The sequence below is a fragment of the Protomyctophum parallelum genome (assembly GCF_964188405.1).
Source record: "Protomyctophum parallelum genome assembly, chromosome: 11".
Lineage (NCBI taxonomy): Eukaryota > Metazoa > Chordata > Actinopteri > Myctophiformes > Myctophidae > Protomyctophum > Protomyctophum parallelum.
This window is the reverse complement of record NC_139707.1, coordinates 43,204,534-43,220,941: the sequence shown is the minus strand read 5'-3', so window position 1 is coordinate 43,220,941 and position 16,408 is coordinate 43,204,534. Positions and strand designations below refer to the sequence as shown.

Below are 16,408 nucleotides of genomic sequence, written 5' to 3'. Positions count from 1 at the left end.
TGGAGGACTTGTGCAGTTTGAGCTGCCCATGGATGAGTGTGTCACAGTGAGATTTACAGCATGTCCACTCCACAGTCAACACTCGAGCAATTTTTCACTCTTAATCGCTCTATGGACTTCCCCCTCTCTTTTAGAAATAATTCTTTAACACAGCTAAAAAAAGATCTAGCGATTGATTGATAGGTAGATTGAATACTTTACTGGCAGAAATGTAAACGGTACAGAGTACAGTCATACACTTAGTTCAAAAGGACTAAACCTGTACGTGCCCGTCGCAGTCGGCCACCGGCCTACTTGGGAACGATGCAATTGTTGCTGTGTTGTCAAACGGAAGTCCTCAATTTTAGACGTGTGTTGCTGAGTCGGCTATGTAACGATGGCTTGTTGTCAGCCTGGATGCATTTGACACAGCACATAGCTGGAGATCTCTATGGCTGTGTGTGAAGAGTGCAACCTGGCTGTGAGAAGTGGGCAAACTGACTGTGAAAAGTGTACTTTGCAATCAATCATGGCTCGGCAAAGCTTACTTACTTACCGGTATGTGTGCCAAAATTAAGTATGTTTGCAGTACAGTAGTACTATAGCACAATCATCATCTTAAGTTTCTTTTTCTATGATGCAAGAAAGATGTATTTGGCGCTGCACTGTGGCGACATGGACTAGGGCTACGCTTGCATGCGGGCCCTTTGTCTAAGACAAATTTCTTCCTCGGGAGACTAATAAAGTATATCTCATCTCATCTCATTTTAATCTTCAGTACATGCTCAACCTCCACCCTCTTCTCGTATGTACAGTGGCCTAGATGGAGAATCACGCAATGGGCCAAAACTTGCATAAGAATTTCTTCTTTTGAGGGGCGCTAGCCACTCCTATATACAGCTTTTGTCCCCACGTGTCATATTTGCCATTGACAATGAAAGGAGAAATTAAGTCATAATTATGTCCTTCAAATATGAAAGAAAATTTGTGGCAACACAAACATTAAATGCCATTGACATGAAGGGAAAATGTACGTCATATGTAAACGAGCAAATTAGCTAACCAATCCCAATCCTTTATTTCTATATAATGGAGTTCTGTCGTGTCAGGCAGGCATACCCAAATATGGAGTGTTGTGATGTCAGAACAGGCCAGCTCCATATATGGAGCCTGGGCAGCGGCCCTGTCCAGAGCCCGGGCAGAGGCCTTTTGTGGCGGTTCTGGACAACCGTACACACAGACAGAGACATGATGCATTTATAGATAGATAACTCATATTCCTTACAAGGAAAAATATATATATAAACTGAACATAGCTCTATGCATACAGGGATGACTATATTTATACAAATATGGTCAAAGGCCAGTGAATGGCAACAGCCATCTAAAACCTTGCCACGGGTCACTTAAACTTTGATTACATGTAGACTCTTTTTTTGTTATACTGAGGTGAATAAAATGAATTGGTATAGAACTAGTGTGTGTGTGTGTGTGTGTGTGTGTGTTGATGAACCCCCTGTAGTGGTGGGGGTTCATTCAGCACCAGCCACCCACGTGGTCTCCTCGCTATATACACTGCAGCTGCACTGAGCAAGACAAAGCGTTTACTTTACCGGCTATTATGTTTAAGTAGGGCATATGTTCCACACCCAGCACAAACTGGAGCTTGTGGACATACTGGTTTGGCATACAACCAGTACATACGTATTTATGACTGTTCGAAGCTAAATACAAAGCAAATACAAATACAGCATTGAACCGGTCCAAGACACCTATATTTGACTGGACTCCAATCGACATGATGCCCAACTCTCAACTAATGGTTCATGAAACGAATCATGAGAGCTTGTGCTCTCTCTCTCTCTTCCAACACAAACTTAGACAGAACTAATCCAATCTTCCACCAATTATATGAAGATAGGCTGAAAAGTGAAAATCTGTGAATTTGTAACTCCACTTACCCAATACTAGCATCCTGGGATGAATGTCATCATGAATCTCAATGATGCCCTAACTCTCAACTAATGGTTCATGAAACGCATGATGAGAGCTTGTTCTCTCTCTCTCTCTCTAGGCCTAGATCATAACAACTGTGCAAAATGCACAAAAAAAATCTCAATTCTATTTCAACGTGGATCCAGGCGTAGCGTAGGCGAGCTGACACTCCATAACTGCCCTGTCCAGAGAGAAATCTCACAGTACATGTGCACAGGATTCTCTCTCTCACAGTATGTCTTTTTGACCACCTCTCACTCCAACCATCTCTTCCGAAGTGGCAAGATGTTGGCAACTAGCCAAACCAGACTCATAATTCACCCCCCACTCCCTCGTTTAGCTCCCTGTTCCTTAACACCTTGTCCTCGACCCTGCTGCTTAGAGGAGCAGAGAAGCTGCTCTAAGCATGAGAAGCTGAGAAACTAAACCCTGCAGTAGCTGCGCGCCACTGTCTCTGGGTGATAGAGCGAGTGCGGGCCTGGCAAAGTGACAACGTTGAGATGACAGCATGGTCCATTGGTCCTGCCTGCCCTGCTGAATTCCACTGGCTCCCGTACAGCTGTATATTCCCCATGTCAGGAATACCACTTGGATGGAAGGGATACACAGCTTGAGGACTATGCTGCTGGTCAATGGACGTACGTATGTTTGCAATGTGCAGTGGTTGCATTTAACTGTCTTCAATGTTTGTGTTTACACAATATTTGTGTTACACAAACACTCAAAGCTGGCCATTCATTGTCAATGACATAGGATGGGCTAGCGCCCCTCAAAAAAGGAGCCTTGTCATAAAGACAACATTATATTGAATGCCAAATCATAGGAGTAATAATGCATGTGGGGCGGGCATGCACAAAGGCGTGCATGCGGAAACCCCGACGTACACACAGCCGTGAACGGATGCACGCACGCATTATACAATCACACCCATCCTTGGTCACAAGAGCTTACTGTGCACATTTGGGCCTGGACTTAACCAACGGGGAACAGTTAAGAGCTTAACAATGGCCTTCTTCTGTTCACTAACACAGAGGAGGAATTTGTGTGCACTGTGGGGAATTCTGTGCAGAAATAGAGCTGGAGAGCATAACTGAATGAGCAGCAGTGTGGGATAGAGGAAGTGAAGAGAGGCTTGAGGAGGGAGAGGAGGACCATGATTGTTAACTCGCTAACGAGCCACCGGGGCTGGGGCGCCTGTTCCTGTTCCTGCAGCCTGGCAACAGGGCTGTCTGGGATAAAGGGAAGTGTGTGTGTGTGTGTGTGTGTGTGTGTGTGTGTGTGTGTGTGTGTGTGTGTGTGTGTGTTGTGTGTGTGTGTCTAGGCAAGGAACGCAATGCCAAACACTTTGCCCAGTATCTCAGCCAAGGCATGTGTCAGCGCTCTCCTCCCATCCCTCCTGTTCTTTCGCTCTCTCCTTCTGTCTCTCTCAATCCCATCTCATCTGATTCAATCTCTTCTAAAGTCCGGGTCCTTGACCGGTCTCCCGTCTTTCTTCCATTCCCTCTGGGGGACACTTAGCATATGTCTGGCAGGCTGCCATCTATATCTCAGCTTCAGGAAGATATAATAATAGACAGAACATGCACCAAGAATAAATAAATAATATATATATATATATATATATACACACACCCCCAAAAATACAGTGCACAATCCCTTCCCATTCAAATGTTCTCCTTCATTTCTCCATGGGCGGGGGCCGCAGCAGTGTTCCTCACAACTGCCCTCTTTATCTGCCTCCTCCACACTCGCTCCCTAGCCCTAATCGCTCCCTTCCCGGGCTATTTTAGGCCCATTGTGTTGAAATGACCTGATGGAATGACCCGTCGAGGGAAGAAGACGTGGCCCTATAGTTTGTGAGAAAAAGGAAGGAAGGTGTTTAAGGGGAGAGGTGGCTGGAACTAGGATGTCAAACCTGCAAAAAAGGGATGTATATCGTGGTTACCTTTTACACTCGGAGACCTAACATAAAGCCCTGATGAAGTTGGGTCCCATCCCTTCAAAACACCTCCATCTTAAGTCCATGAACATTGTTTGTTGAAGTCTATACATTGGAGGTCACAGAGATACTGTGGAAACTAGTACCTCAGCGTGCCTGACTGCCTGTGTGTTTGGGGGGGGGGGGCTGTTGTAAACTCGCAGAAAAGTGCAGCGGGTAGTGTTTGGACAGCTGATTGGCGCGGCTCTCATTCCCAGCAGTCAAGTGACAAGAAACAGGACAAGCAGGGGTGACCTCAGCATGCAGCAGATTAACCACTGATACAGAAACAAAACACTGTGTGTGTATGTGTGTGTGTGTGTGTGTGTGTGTTTAACAGTAGAAAATGCAAGCACACACACACACACACACTTTTCTGTGCATCTGCATAGTGTTCATCCATTTAATTTTAACAGCATCTCAAAGCCTGAGGCTAAGAAAAACTCAATCCACCCACACGCGGCCCAGGAGTGCATTAAGAGATGCAAAGTCAGAGGAGAAAAAAGCATGGTGCTTTAAAGACAGTTCACATACAAATATTGCATATACAATATTAGGATTCATACTGTACATAGGAGATGAAGAGTCACAGCACAAGAAGGGATGAATGGCAAGTGCAAAACGAGTAGGCCAAAAGCTTGTTAAAGCAAACACTAGCCTGGCTTATCGCATTACAACCGGGGAAAGGATTTTTTTGAAATAAATCTTTAAAGTGTGAGAACTAACTGACAGATTGTCCATAACTCACTTCCGGAAGTTCCGGTTTAAGATTTCTTTTAATGGGCAACCCCTTCTAGGATCTTAAAGGGACATCCGTATCAAATGTCATGCTTGTATCCACCACGTAACACCTTTTTCACTTACTCCCCCTACTATCGAGTATTCACAAAATAGGCCAAAAGGGGCTTCCCGTTACAAGTGACTCTGAAACAACATTAATAACAGGAAATACTGTTCTGAGAAAACAGGGTGGCCCCGAGTAGCCCTCTATTCGATGATGATGTATTGGCCCACATGACGTCACAGGCCCCTCCCTCCGTCTTCCTATCGGTTGACCCACATGATCACAGCCCAGAGGGTAAACGGCCTAGGAAATAATTATGATTACAATAGTGAATTCGCTACTCAAGCCCACAATTATTTGTACACAGTAACCCTGGTGTCCCTATTTTGTGCTCATAACATCTTTCAAAACATTTTTGAAAATTAACTTGGCTTGGAGACTGTATGTGTTTCAAAATACGAAGTCCAATGAAAACTAGGCAAGCACCAGAAACCTATAATGGGCAGCCTTTCTTGGTCCTATATTATGGAAACAGTAGGCTCTAGCAGAAAGGACAGAACAGTGAAATCATGTTAAAAATACCAGACCAACTCTATTCAAAGCATAATCTACAATATATGTCTACTAAGCAATATATGGTCAGCTAAGCAATCTGTGGTCGAGGGGAAAAAACATGTTCATAGTGTTTGTATTGCAAATAAATGTGCTATACTTTCTCATGCACGGAAGATGGAACCTATAAGACGTTTGCTGACTAATCTCTAAAAGCTATGTGGCTCTACCCATAACCGTTTATCAACTGTGCAGAAAACTAACCTCCCTCGTGCCTGCCCTTCTCTTATCACACTTCATGGAACACTATTGGTCTGCTTGTGCCCATCACTTGGTTCCCCTTTTAGTCTGGCAGCCAACAGGTTTCCTTTGTTTAAAGTGGGAAATTTGGTATATATATATATTATTTTTTTATTGGCCTAAAATATTGTCTATTTACATAAATTCATGAATACACTTGCTGACTGTCTGTCAGCATTGAGTAATTGTTTTATAGGTGGATATACCATACTTACTATCAACATCCTATAAGGCAAGATTATCTAAATTTCATTATGCTTTATGTAGCATGTGACAAGACAAACTAGGGGGTTTACTGCTGCTTAACGACGACACTGTTTGTGACTAGGTGTACTAGTGTGCATCAGTTGCATCTGCCCATGTGAAAGCAGCATAACGTTGTGGCAGGATACGAACGTCTGTTCGTATCCTGTTCGTATCCCCCCCCCCCCCCCCCCACCCCCATCCTGCGCACCAAACTACATGGCAGGTGCTCCTTTGAGTACTAGCCCAAAATAATAGTGTGCACCCCTGTTTATTAGCCCCTTTTGCTAGCTGCGCGTACCTAGCCTGGGCACCATTTCATTTCGGTATATGATCCGGGCTGGAGCCGGATGATATGCTTACGTCATGTTGTAGGCAATGGTTTGCCTACGTTCCTGCCTCTGATCTGCTCTGTCTCAGCTAGCCACTCTCGGTGCGGGAGGCGGTACAATGGGTCAATAAGGAAGTCAAGGAAGTGAGGAAGAGAGAATTTCAGAGCAGCCAAAAAAAGTTTACTTAACGGCATCTGCTCCAAATGAAAAAAATTCCACGTTTCCGTTGTCTCCTATAGCAGCGTTATGCATATTTGAAACATCTCACGACCACTTAAGTAAAGCGCAGCACGGCCTGAACGGAGCGTATGTACAGCTGTGTTCTATTGATTGCTTACGAACTGATAAAGGACCCACAGTATATAAAGCGAGGTCCAAACTTCAGAAAAGCTTTATGGAGGGTCCCGAAAGGGGCTAGGGGTTTATTAGCCCCTTTCGGGACCCTCCATAAAGCTTTTCTGAAATTTGGATGAGTTTTATGTAGGGTCCCTGCTCATAACTATATTTTCGTATGGGAATTCTGGAACGCGGACATAAATATTCTCTCTAAGATCGTATCTGCGGCGTTTGACGGCCTTTTTTAGTTTAAGTTATTCTGAATTCGTGAACTATAAGTACCTATACAAACCGCTGCGAATATCTCCTGTGGCGCGGAAGCCGTTAAGTATTTTTAATCTTTGTTTGACCGATTTGGTCGCTTTATTTCTTCTTGTTTGTTTACCGTTTATTGTACCGCCTCCCGGTGTGCGGTTGGCTTGTGCGGCTACGTCCCTGCCTCTGATCTGCTCTGTCATAGCTATAGCGCCACTAGCTAGCCAGATAGGCGGTACAATGAGGTGTCAATAAACAAGGGAGGAAGAGAAGAATCAAAGCGACCAAATCGGTCAAACAAAGATTAAAAATACTTAACGGCTTCCGCGCCACAGGAGATATTCGCAGCGGCATGTATGGGTACTTATACTTCACATATTCAGAAGCCCTCACACGAAAAAATTTCGTCAAAGAGCGCAGACAGGCGTTATCCACGTTGTTTATGTTTTATGTATGTCTGCGTACCAGGTGGCAGGATACTGCTGGAACAGGACCCAATGGTCTGTGTCGTCAAAAAGTCAGAAACTTCAGTACCATTGGGTTCTGCTTGGAGGGCTAGGGGTTTATACGATTCTGAATCCATTCCAAGCATTAGATTTTCTCGAAAAACACATATTGGGCTAAAAACGGCCATATAAGCCACTTGCCCAAATGTGCACAAAATGTGCTGACCTCATCACATGGTCTATGGACGTTTTTAGCCCAAGAAGTGTTTTTTGAGCAAAACTAATGCTTGGAATGAATTCAAAATCATGAAAACCCCCCAGTTTGACATGTCACATGCAATTTAAAGAATGATATAGGATGTTAATGCTATGGTCACATATAAACCCCTATAAATCAAATTGCTCAATGCTGACAGCTGGTCAAGTGGATTCAGGAATGTATGTAATATAGACAATATTTTAGGCCAATAAAAAAAACCCGGATGCCTACTACAGGATACACCGGGCTAGCATTTTATTGAGCTGATAAGGAGCACCGAGCAAGGTAACGCCACATGAAGCCTTGCCTTGGAATTTATCTAAGGGAGCTGCAATTATTTACACATTACTGATAGCAAGTCACTAAAGGCACTTAAACTGCCAAGCAACACTATGTGCCAGTGCCACTGTACAAGGCTGGATGTTTGCGCGTCTTACTTGTAGGCTAAATAATGCTCCAGTCTACCAAAAAAAATGCCAACGTTAGTGGCAATACTTAATTTAAAATATGTAGGCTATTGCTTATGTGCCAACAGGCAATAAGTCATTATATAGATAACGTAGTTAACGACAGTACACTGAGTGGAAGGGGCTGAGGAAGTCACATTGGTGGCTGGTGTCCCGTGACATGTTGATGAATGACAATTAACACATGTCTGTCAGTCTGTCAAACTTGAAACACTTGAAACTATTAGCAGGCGTTCAAAATGCCTGTTAGTTTCAAGTTTGACAGACTCAGACATGCCGAGATCGGCTGTCAAATAAGAACCCAGTGCAATAGTCGAAGTTAGGTTGCATTTATATGCCTCTTACAAATAAATAACATACATTGTAATGTCAGTGATGATAATAAGATTAAGAATGGTAGTGTGGTGGAGATGTTTTAGCCTACCTTTCCCATTCTGCCAGGCTGTGTACCAGGACAGGCTTAGAAACGACGTAAAGAAGATAATCGCAGTGGCAACAGTTCCATTTCTGAGCCTCATCTCATTTCAGCGGGTTCTCCGGGGCTGCCGAGCCCCGCTGTCTCTCTCTACCTTCAGGATGTCAAGCTAGGCCGATGTGCAGGCATATGGTGGCCAGTGAAAACACCCCGGTGACTGGTGGAAGGACGGACCCCGGGGCGACAGACAGAATGAACGGAGGCTTCAATTATGATAGGAATTGTGTGATGCCTCCTCCTCCTCCAGTCAGGATGTCTCCGGCTAAGTCCGCTGGAGCTAATTCAGAAGGTTGTGGCTACGAGCTCCTCTGTAGATGGGTCGGTCGGTCACGACGATGCAGCCTCCTCCTCCTCCTCCTCAATATTTTGACGCGTTTTAACAATCTTTCCCGATAAGAGCTGCTCGGCGAGGGGGCAGAGACTGTGCTGGTTGGCTAGCTGACGGTACAACAATCCATAGAAGCCATGTCATTAGCTACAGGTTGGGTAGCGTTTTAAATGTCAGGTGATTAATCCTCCGGGGTGGTTGACTGGTTGTATTATTGTATATGGTCCCAGGCGGATGACTCCACCAGTCCACAGGCGACGCCTCGTCTCACGCTGAACTGGTACCAGCTAAAAGAAAACGAGAAACGCGCAACTAGAGTCCTAGCCACGGGGTGTTATTCATTCACATAACAAGCACGTTTTAGCTAGCATACTACTGTCCCCCGGCCGTCGGCCCCCGTTTAAATTACGGGGAACATTATAGCGAGGTACACTGGTAAAGTTATTTAAGCCCAGCCACTGGCACGGCACGCTTCGAGCCTAGGCCAGCCAAGCTGCTGCTGAAACTCAAACAGTCGTACTCCGCCGAGTCCGCAAGCTCGTCACCTGCCGCTTACCAAAACAACAAGCCAAACACCACACACTCCGTTAGCTGCTCGGTACGGGGTATCGTTTCTTTTTGAGCTCGGAAAAAAAAGAAAAAGTAACACACGTCCGTTTTGATACCAATTCAACTGCCTCACATCCAGTGACTGCCTGTGTTGTTGTTTCTGTTGCCGTTACTGTAAATCCCTTCCCGGGCCAAGGGGAAGCTTCCTCAAACCTCAAAAGTCGTTTTAGTGCTGTCTTATTCCCTACCATTGGTCTTCGAAGTGGTGCGCTCGATTTTCATCCACTTGGGGGAGGAGCCATGAGAGTTAGGAATAAGGTTCTATATTTCAATGCATTAACTCCACCTTCTGGTTACCACATTTGACAAAACGCACGCACTCTCTGCTTGCAAAGTCATTTTGCTTGTAAGGTGTGTGACTAAATTATGACAGCATATTATTCCATCCTGCAATTATATTGTCCGAGTGTTCAAACCAGCAAGTTATGTTTGTTATCTGAAGACAACGTTGTCCCAAGGTGAAACGTTTTTACCCTAAAAAAATATATAAATCGCGCCATCTTGCGTTCATGCCAGAGTTGATATCGTCTCACTACAGTAAAATTGCATCCTATGATTGCATCACAACCTAAGGTCACAACCCCATCCATCGCATGCACGCACGCAAGTGCGAAACCATATTAAACACTATTTTCAGCCATAAGTCTTAAATTATGTATTACGTTATTATATAAAATCACACCCGTGTGAAATGACATAACATGTCGATTTGCTCAGACAGATGATGTAAATTCTCCATTGTCAATGGGCCAATTTGCTCAGACACATAAATTCTCCATTCATTGTCAATGGCATTTAATGTTTGTGTTAGGACACAAATCTATAGCTGTATATAGCTATATATAGGAGGGGCTAGAGCCCCTCAAAAACACACAAACGTCAGCACAGTAGGCAAGTACAATTGTATATAGCATCAAATCACAACACATTTCATGACACTTCAATTATAGTCGTTTTTCATGTTCATATTCACATTTGAAATACTGCTCTCATACTTATTTGACATTTTTATGTGTAGCAGTGTGCTGCACAGAAGTCAAGTGTTTTGGGGCCTACATCACACAATGAGCGAGTAACTGCCCTCAGGAATCAAGATCAAAACACAGAGTTGAATTTGCAAAGACATTCATGAAACCTGACCAGAAATGTGGTGACCTATTTCAAGAAAGTGGCTATGCCTATGAGGTAATTATGAGCTGACCTTGGACTAATTAGTAAAGCAGAGAATTAGCCTACTCTCTGATGAAAATGAACTCAAATTAAAACTAAATTAGTGATACATGTTTAAACACTGAATTTGAACCAAATACTATGAAGAAACCTTTGATAACATATAAATGTGCATGACTGCATTCATTGTAGGCAAAGAAACATAATGCATATGTTCATTATTACATTACCCATACAAACACGTCCACAGTCCGCCATGACAATTCAATAAGCTTGAAACACAGGAAAGTTTAATATTAAAATAGGGGCAGCAGTGGCCTAAGGGTTAGAGGAGCGCCCTTGTTGCCGAAAGGTTGCCGGTTCGATTCCCCGGACGGGCAGGAAGAATCTGGGTGGGGAAGTGATTGTCATCACTCACCCAACACCGCTGAAGTGCCCTTGAGCAAGGCACTGAACCCCCAACTGCTCCCCCTGGAGCTGCTTAGTGGCCAACAGTATAAGACTGTGGTTGTACTGGTCAGCTCCCAGGTTTTAATGTGTGTGTGTGTGTGTGTGTGTGTGTGTGTGTGCGTGCGTGTGTGTGTGTTTCTATGTGCAGGGCGTTGCTGAAAATGAGCACTTGTGCTCAGCTACTTAAAAAAAAAATACAGTATGGTGGCTGTGACAGGTTTTCATAAACACCTGTTAAAATAAAAATGTCATTCCGTAGACATTTGAGCATATTTCAAGGGTTAGGGAATATCCTCAGAGAAAAGGCAGGCAACTGGGCTGATCTTGATTCATAGGCTGAAAAAATGCATGACGAGGGATGGTAAATAAATGGTAAAGGCCTGCATTTATATATCGCTTTTTCCTGATCTTTCTAATTATTCGAATGTGATTTACAATGTACTCATCCCACTCATCCATTTACACCCACCGCAACGGCAGAACACTAATTACGTGTTCTAAGAAGTACACCTTCACACACCAACGGTGGAGGCAAACATGCTCTAACTCCTGATCCACTGTCGCTCCTATGAGCATCTTAAAATGGAGTGGCTTTGAAATAGTCTTCCAGTCGAATGAGAGCCACTCCACCCACCCAATCTTGTAGCCACACCTGGATCAACTCCAGCTTCATGAAGAACCACTTGTGTCCCACTGGCCATTTTTTCATAACAGGATGTCTAAAAGACAAGAGGAGCATTGTGTAATTTTTCAAGGACACAATTATTTCTTATTGTGACAATGGAGAAAGCAACATTCATGTACTACATAAACATTTATAAGCCAAGTCACCTTGAGAACACAGCCTCCTTTGCAAACTCCTGCTCCTCTGGGCCCACTTCCACCATTTTTCCTGTTAATGTAAGTCGAGCACATCTGGGATCCTCAGGATCATATACCATTTGCCTTGAAACAGACAAACTCATATTATCTTGGCAAATCACACACGTTTTAGCATGTCTGAGGAAAGCAACAAAGTTGATGAAAACATATTTATATTATACACACACGATTTGTGTATGGTGCTGGCCATTTTTAGGAACACCTGTCCAAATGCACATTATCACAATCTCTTATCAGCCAATTTACATGGCAGCCGCGCAACTGGCATGCAAACATGGTCAAGACAATCTGCTATAGTTCAAACAGAGCATCAGAACGGGGAAGTGTAAGGTGACTTTGAACATGGCCTGAACCATTGATAAAGCAGGATAGTTTTTCCAATCTTCTATTGTGCAATTTTGGTGAGCCTGTGTAAATTGTAGCATCAGTTTCCTGTTCTTAGCTGACAGAAGTGGCACTTGGTGTGGTCTTCTGCTCCTGTATCCCATCTCAAGGTTTGACGTGTTGTGCTTTCAGATATGGTTATATGAGTTACTGTTGCTTTTCTATTAGCTTGAACTAGTCTGTCCATTCTCCTCCGAGTCTGACCTGTCATCGACAAGGCATTTATTGCCCACAGAACTACCGCTCGCTGGATTTCGCACCATTCTACTGTACTGTATGTAAACCCTACAGAAGATGGTTGTCATGCATGAGATGCATGAGAAATCATGGCACATTATACACACACAGGTATACACAGGTCGTTTTGAGGAAGCAATCTGATTGGTTGAAACTAGCCGTGCTTCAAACCAGCATTGTGGAACGGCTAATCAAAACAAATAATGCAGCTGCTCTGTTCTCCCAGAGCGCAGTATACTCAGTGGCTATGCTAGCTAGTTTCTTGGGACATTTGTGGTCATAGTGGCCACATCTGTCATTAAAAAAAAAAGTTCAATTGTTTCAGCAATTTTCTTAGTTTTAAGGGTAACTGTTGTATAATTGCAATATTACACGAGAGGGGGTGGTTTAACGTCGTTATTGGTTAATGCACTTCTGCGTTGCTTTCGGAACTCGTCCTTCCTGCAGCATAGCAGGCGTGCATTAATGACGTTAAACCACCCCCTCTCGTGTAATATTGCTTTCACTTAAGATCATTAAAGCTGGGCTTTAACTAGCTCTGGTCCATAGCTCTAATTTTGCATTAGAGCTATGTTACTATCAACTTCCGTCGCACACATGAATGCAGACCAGCCTCTCCTCTTTAGCGTAAATAAAAAGAACGCTTTTGCTACTCACCAAAACAAAGGCGAGTTGTGTCATTAGAAAGCCTACTTTCCTTAGTGGGCGCACTCTGAGCCCCCCACCACACGTATAAACTGTACTTTTTGGCCAAAAGGGGATTTTGTTTCCACCGGAAAAAAAAATTTTTTAGTTACTCCGCTGCGCCCTCTACTGATATTGCCCAGAGAACTGCCTCATAGAGAAGATCCTCCGGTGGAAAAAAATCCCTTTCTGGCCAAAAAGTACCGTTTATACGTGTGGTGGGGGGCTCAGAGTGCGTCCACTAAGGAAAGTAGGCTTTCTAATGACACAACCCGCCTTTGTTTTGGTGAGTAGCTAAAACGTTCTTTTTATTTACGCCAAAGAGGAGAGGCTGGTCTGATTTCGATTTGAGATTTAAAACGGAAAGTTCCATAGCCTTTACTGCGCAGGGCAGAATCGTAGAAGCAGTAGAAGGCTATGGACCAGAGCTATGCTTTAACCATTATGTGGATGGCTAAATACATTGAGTTGCTGCCATGTAATTGGCCGAGTAGAAATGCACGTTAACAGGAGTAGTGGCGAGTCAGCCAGTGTGTGTATGTTGTGTGTATATACCTGCAGAAGTTTCCCTCCGCTTCTGAGAATGTGAGAGAAGCATAAGGCATACTTTTAAGGTCTGAGACAGAGTTATCCATTGGTGTAACATAGAAATAGATTACTCCAGTACTGTTGTCATATGGTCCATCACTGACTGAGAAGATGTTGCCAAATGGGAGACCTTTGATCTGTGCATAAAGAGGGGATATTGTTACATAACTGTCCAAATAATGAGCAGCATGTGAATTCATCATACATAATACATCATCATCATCCATAATGCAATTTTATGAGGGGCGTTAGCCCCTACTATACAGCTTTAGTCCCCACACGTCTCATCAACAATGCCAGGAGAAAGTAGGTCAAATGTCCGCCAAATATGACGTAAATTTAACCAACCAATCACATAAATTCAGTTGTTCATAAGATGATGTACGATGATGTATAACGATCACTTCACACAGGTGTGATTTTTCCTTAACAATAAACCACTGTACACTGTACCACTGTACACTATATTCTTATCCTGTTAGAATAAGAATCACACACGTGTGATCTGTGAGGGGCGCTCTTATCATCATACATCATCATGATGTAAATTATCCATTCATTGTCAATGGGAATTTAATATTTGTGTAGCTAGGACAAAATACAGAATTGCTCAGACACATATGACATAAATTCTCCATGCATTGTCAATGGGAATTTAATGTTTGCGTAAGACGAAAATCTACACCAATAGCTGAATATAGGAGGGGTTAGCGCTCAAAAATGTATTGGAAATATCATAGTCGGGGGTATATCAGGTTCCAGGTTCGATTCCCAGCTCCCCCATGGTTGTTAGTGTTGAAGTGTCCTTGAGCAAAGCACTGAGGAACCCCTAATTGTTCCCAATGGGCACTGGGCAGGTTGGTGCTTTGCATGGTTGCTGTGTGTGTGTGTGTGTGTGTGTGTGTGTGTGTGTGTGTGTGTGTGTGTGTGTGTGTGTGTGTGTGTGTGTGTGTGTGTGTGTGTGTGTGTGTGTGTGTGTGTGTGTGTGTGTGTGAGAGAGAGAGAACTGTGAATGGATGAATGTAATGCACTTTTGATAAAGATACCATATGCACCACGCACAGGAAGTGTGTTGTATTGTTAATAGGGAAAGCTGAAAAACTCCAATGACCTTCCATCCTACAGGTGCATTTAAATTAGAATCATCAGAAAGAATGTGGCGATTTGCGTTATAATATTATTTAATTGGGAGAGTTCAGTTTTATAGTCACTGTCTGTAGGTAATTTGTACTGTCTGTCCAAAGTCATACGTAATACATGTGTTACACATGACTATCTTAAGCATCAAACTGTGAGTGCTGAAATGTTTTACTACCTCGTCTTGTGTTGAGATGGTAGAGAGATGTCCCCAGTCGCTATAATGAGCTATATACCTCGCAGTCCTGGCTGTTTCCTGGTGTGGTGGAGGAGTTCTAGCAGACTTTTTGATTTCTTCCATCCGATATGAAAACAATCGAGATGATAGAGGAGCTACATCCTGATCGTTTGCTGACTGCTCACCCAATTCTTTGGGGTTTTCAGAAACGGTTGTCATGACGTTGGACGGATATGCCTGTTTCCATATAAATCCACCGCTATCCACATTAAGCACAGCAGGTGAGACGACCTCCTCCTCCTCTGATATAGCGTCCAGTTCTCCCTCCACCACAACATCGTTTGCGGAGACAGCCCAAGAAACCGAGTTCCTAAGGGTGTAGTTCTGACAAAGACACAGGCAGCTGGCAAGTATTGCCAGGATAAAGTAATCTGGGAGCCTTCGGGACTTCATTGAGGTTGTTCAAGGATTATGAAAAGAAATGCACCTTGTCCCCTGAACCACTCGCCGTTGTTGTTTACACTCTCACGTGTATTCTTGCTCTCATATTTCATAACACGAATATGAGTTATAAAAGTAGAGAGAGAAAACTACAGAGCCACCCCCAGACACGCCAAGGAACTGCAATTCCCTGCACTGATCACATTGATTGAAATATTTTTCAGTTTGCAGAATTACACTACATTTTCAAGCACAACTCAATACAAAGACTGTTAACTGTGAGTGGACGACCAATAAAGCATTACTTAGACTCAGGGTCCACCTTGTTCAATTAATCAAAAATAGTCATGGAAATACTGCATGAACTGTGGGCTACTGTACATGCTGGTTACAAAACAGTTCACATATTGAGAAATGAAGGAATAATGATTTCAGAATCGGGCACTGTTTTTCCTTACTTTTTTACGATGGGTTCTCAAGATTGTGCTTATACCCTCATGTTGCTTGACTAGGGTTCATGCCATTTACTCAGATCTTGGTAAAGTGTCTGCTAATTTTACATTTGTACACCTGTTTAGTGCACCTGCTTCAAATTAACTTGATAGGATGAAGGTTACATATGGAAATTACATTCATTTACATTACATTTAGTTTTGTTGCACTGCCTTAATTGTTGAATAGGATCATCATCTTTAACCAACAAGTGTTGGAATGAGCTGGGTGCCTAGTATTTAGTGCACAGACCACATGCTTTTAAGTTTTGCTTGTCTCATATTGTAATCTTTAAAATAATAAGAGTATTATTAGCATGCGCACTTCACATTATTATCACTTATTTTTTATGCTATTTTGGGGGCTTTTTGCAGATATACTGCCACACAATGTGAAAAGTATATTTCAACCCCCCAGACTGCACCCC

General features: G+C 43.3%; 2 protein-coding genes across 3 annotated transcripts in view; both read right to left on the bottom strand.

Moving 5' to 3' along the window:
• The window catches only part of mgat4a (alpha-1,3-mannosyl-glycoprotein 4-beta-N-acetylglucosaminyltransferase A), a 32,014-nt gene extending 22,591 nt beyond the window's left edge, over window positions 1–9,423 (bottom strand). The window contains exon 1 of the mRNA XM_083776649.1: window positions 8,351–9,423. Within this exon, the coding sequence (XP_083632775.1) occupies window positions 8,351–8,444 (94 nt within the window). The 5' untranslated portion in view covers window positions 8,445–9,423. The remainder of the gene's footprint in view (window positions 1–8,350) is intronic.
• A 711-nt stretch (window positions 9,424–10,134) lies between these two features.
• Window positions 10,135–15,556, bottom strand: creg2 (cellular repressor of E1A-stimulated genes 2). 2 transcript variants are annotated; one of them, XM_083776190.1, is made up of 5 exons: window positions 15,320–15,556; window positions 15,049–15,154; window positions 13,701–13,870; window positions 11,790–11,903; window positions 10,135–11,677 (listed from the first exon to the last, which is right to left on the bottom strand). In XM_083776190.1, exons 1-5 carry the CDS (start codon window positions 15,499–15,501, stop codon window positions 11,536–11,538), a joined length of 714 nt encoding a protein of 237 aa, XP_083632316.1. In that variant the 5' UTR covers window positions 15,502–15,556; the 3' UTR covers window positions 10,135–11,535. The 2 variants fall into 2 exon arrangements, with proteins under 2 accessions (XP_083632316.1, XP_083632315.1); XM_083776189.1 differs by having other exon boundaries at window positions 15,049–15,556.
• Between the last annotated feature and the right edge of the window lie 852 nt (window positions 15,557–16,408).

Coding starts and splice junctions, on each gene's coding strand:
- creg2 (XM_083776189.1), bottom strand. CDS start 15,501: ATGAAGTCCCGAAGGCTCCCAGATTACTTTATCCTGGCAATACTTGCC. Junction 13,871..15,048: donor CCATCTCAACACAAGACGAG/GTAGTAAAACAT, acceptor CTTTATGCACAG/ATCAAAGGTCTCCCATTTGG. Junction 11,904..13,700: donor GCGGAGGGAAACTTCTGCAG/GTATATACACAC, acceptor GTCTGTTTCAAG/GCAAATGGTATATGATCCTG.